The sequence below is a fragment of the Odocoileus virginianus genome, chromosome 15 (assembly GCF_023699985.2).
Source record: "Odocoileus virginianus isolate 20LAN1187 ecotype Illinois chromosome 15, Ovbor_1.2, whole genome shotgun sequence".
NCBI classification, from domain to species: Eukaryota; Metazoa; Chordata; class Mammalia; order Artiodactyla; family Cervidae; genus Odocoileus; species Odocoileus virginianus.
Genome location: NC_069688.1, coordinates 45013263 through 45015535, shown reverse-complemented (window position 1 = coordinate 45015535; position 2273 = coordinate 45013263). Strand labels below are relative to the sequence as shown.

The window sequence follows — 2273 nt, the reverse complement described above, 5'->3', positions numbered from 1 at the left end:
CCCTTTTAGCGTGTGGAGTTTGGCGGGGCTCACCGGGATGTTAGTCAACCAAACAAAGGGGGGCACGATTTCAGATCAGAATGGATGATCTCACAACCTGGGGGGGAAAAGTCGGCAGTATCTGGTGGATACATGTTAACTGCAGTGGAGTTTATTAGTAAATACTGATTACATAAAGCAGCCAGTTCCACTGTCTGTTAGATAGAGGCTCCTTTAAGTCAACCTGGGAGAATATATTTAAAACTCACTGTACATGAAACTATGAGAAACTAAAGCTAGCCTCATGCAGCTTAACTTGGCCAAAATAATAACTATGCAAATCACTTCAAAATGTGTTCTTTGGCTTGCAGTTTCCGACATACTACACACACAATAATTGAATAATAATGAAACAAAACTTTAAAAACTAAAGAACCATGAAATCGTTATTGGGTCTTACCTGCTTGGGAAATTATGGCAAGATCAAATCTTTTATTAGTCGCTGGCTGCTTCCCTGTGGCAGAAGAACTAAAAGAATGAAATATTATGGGGCTAGGGTGGGACTTCAGAACTTCCACAGACTTCCTCGAAAAGTTAGTATTCTGATTAGAGACGGTTCGTTTCCCAGAAGGGTTAATCACCTAGTTAATGGTTCTCCTTTCTGATGTGAGAAAAATATCTGCCTGTCTCCAAATTCGTAATTTTTACAAGCAACCTTAAAATGAAAACTCGAGGTGAGACAGAGCACTTTTAGGACGCTATTCAGCATCTCATCCTTGCGGGCCAAGTGACGGGGGGGCGGGGGGTACGGATGGTCCGTGTCCGCAGCGGTCTCCGGGGAACCTTGAGAGCCATGAACCGGTCTCCGGAGAGCCTGGGCAGATGAGAGGGACTTAACTGGCCCCAAGACACACAGTTGGCATTTGTGATCAGCTGGCTCTCGAAGAGGATTCTGCCAGTGGCCTAAACCTTCCTGCCAAAAGAGCTGGAAGGGCGGGGTGGGGGCTAGGGGAGGGGCGGCATTAACTGGAAACTCAAAGTTTATGGAGAGACTGAGATTTCTTTGTGCCCCGCTGGACAGACGAGGCGTGAGAGAGGAGAGCTGAGGGGGGGATGGGGGTGGGGGGCTCCATCCGAGAGGGGGCTGTTGAAAGAAGTTGCCAGGAAGAGAAGGCGGGGGTGGTCTGGGCGAACGCCCCGAGCTGCCGCGGTGACAACTGCAGAAGGTGGCCCCTCTCCAAGCCCTCCCCTCGCCGCTTTCTATCCGCCCCCCCAGCCCCCCGCCGCGCTCCCCTCGCACCCCACGCGACCAGGCCAGGGCCCTAGTTTGCATCAGGACTGGCTTTGGATGTAGCCAATCCTCCGTCCGCTGATGGAACGGTCCCCCCTCCCCACAGCCCCGGCGCGCCCCTCCTTCCCTCCCGCGCCTCGCCACCTCCCGCGGCAGAGCGAGAGCGGCGCGGCCCGGAACGGCGGCGTCCGTGCCCCGCGAGCCGCCCAGAGCGGGGAGAGCGAGCGCGCCTCCTCGCGCGCCTTCCGCCCCCTCGCTTCCCCTCTCCCCTCCGCTCGCACTCCCTTCCCGCCCCCCCTTCCCCCTTTTCTCTCTCCCGGTTCCTCCGTTTGAAAATTCCCCTTCTCCCCCACCCCGGCGCTCTCCCACTCCCCCCCTCCCCTCCCTTCTGTCACACTCTCTGCCCCCCTCTCCTCTCCTCTCCTCTCTCTCTCTCCCTCCCTCGTCATTTGCCTGCTCATCTCCAAACGTGGGTCCGCGGCTCCCGAAGGAGCCCAGCGCCCGGAATCCCGCGTGCCCGGAGCACCTGGAGTCCGGCCGGCGGCGGCCCGAGCCCGACCGGCGGCGGCGGCGGCGGGAGCCGAGGGAGCGGCAGCCCCGACCGCGGGCACCGCGGGAGCCCCGGGGGCAGCGGCCGCCGCCGAAATGTCCCGGCGAAAGCAGAGCAAACCCCGGCAGATCAAACGTAAGTTTGCACGCGGGGGCCGAGAGTTGGTGGGATTATTTCTGGGGCGGGGGGCGCGCGCGGGGCGGGAAAAGGAGGGGAGGGAGACTCCGGGAAATCCGCTCCCGCTGCCCGGGATTTGTCAAACTTCGAGCAGCTGGAGGGACAGCTAGTCGTGCACAGACAGACAGACGGACAGCCCTACCGCCGGGCGAGAAAGAGGCTGCAAGGAACAGCCCGCTCCTGGCTCGGCTCAGCCTTCGCCCTCGGGGTCCTTTTTAATTCTGACCCCCCGCGCGCACTTAGCGCTGCTTTTTCGCCTGGAGCCTGGCTGGTTAG

The 2273-nt window shown here is 58.7% G+C and overlaps 1 protein-coding gene across 1 annotated transcript in view; it reads left to right on the top strand.

The window, feature by feature from the left end:
• The first annotated feature begins 1170 nt into the window (after positions 1-1170).
• Positions 1171-2273, top strand: part of ZFPM2 (zinc finger protein, FOG family member 2) — a 503409-nt gene continuing 502306 nt past the window's right edge. The window contains exon 1 of the mRNA XM_070477249.1: positions 1171-1955. Coding sequence (XP_070333350.1) covers positions 1916-1955 — 40 coding nt within the window. The 5' untranslated portion in view covers positions 1171-1915. The remainder of the gene's footprint in view (positions 1956-2273) is intronic.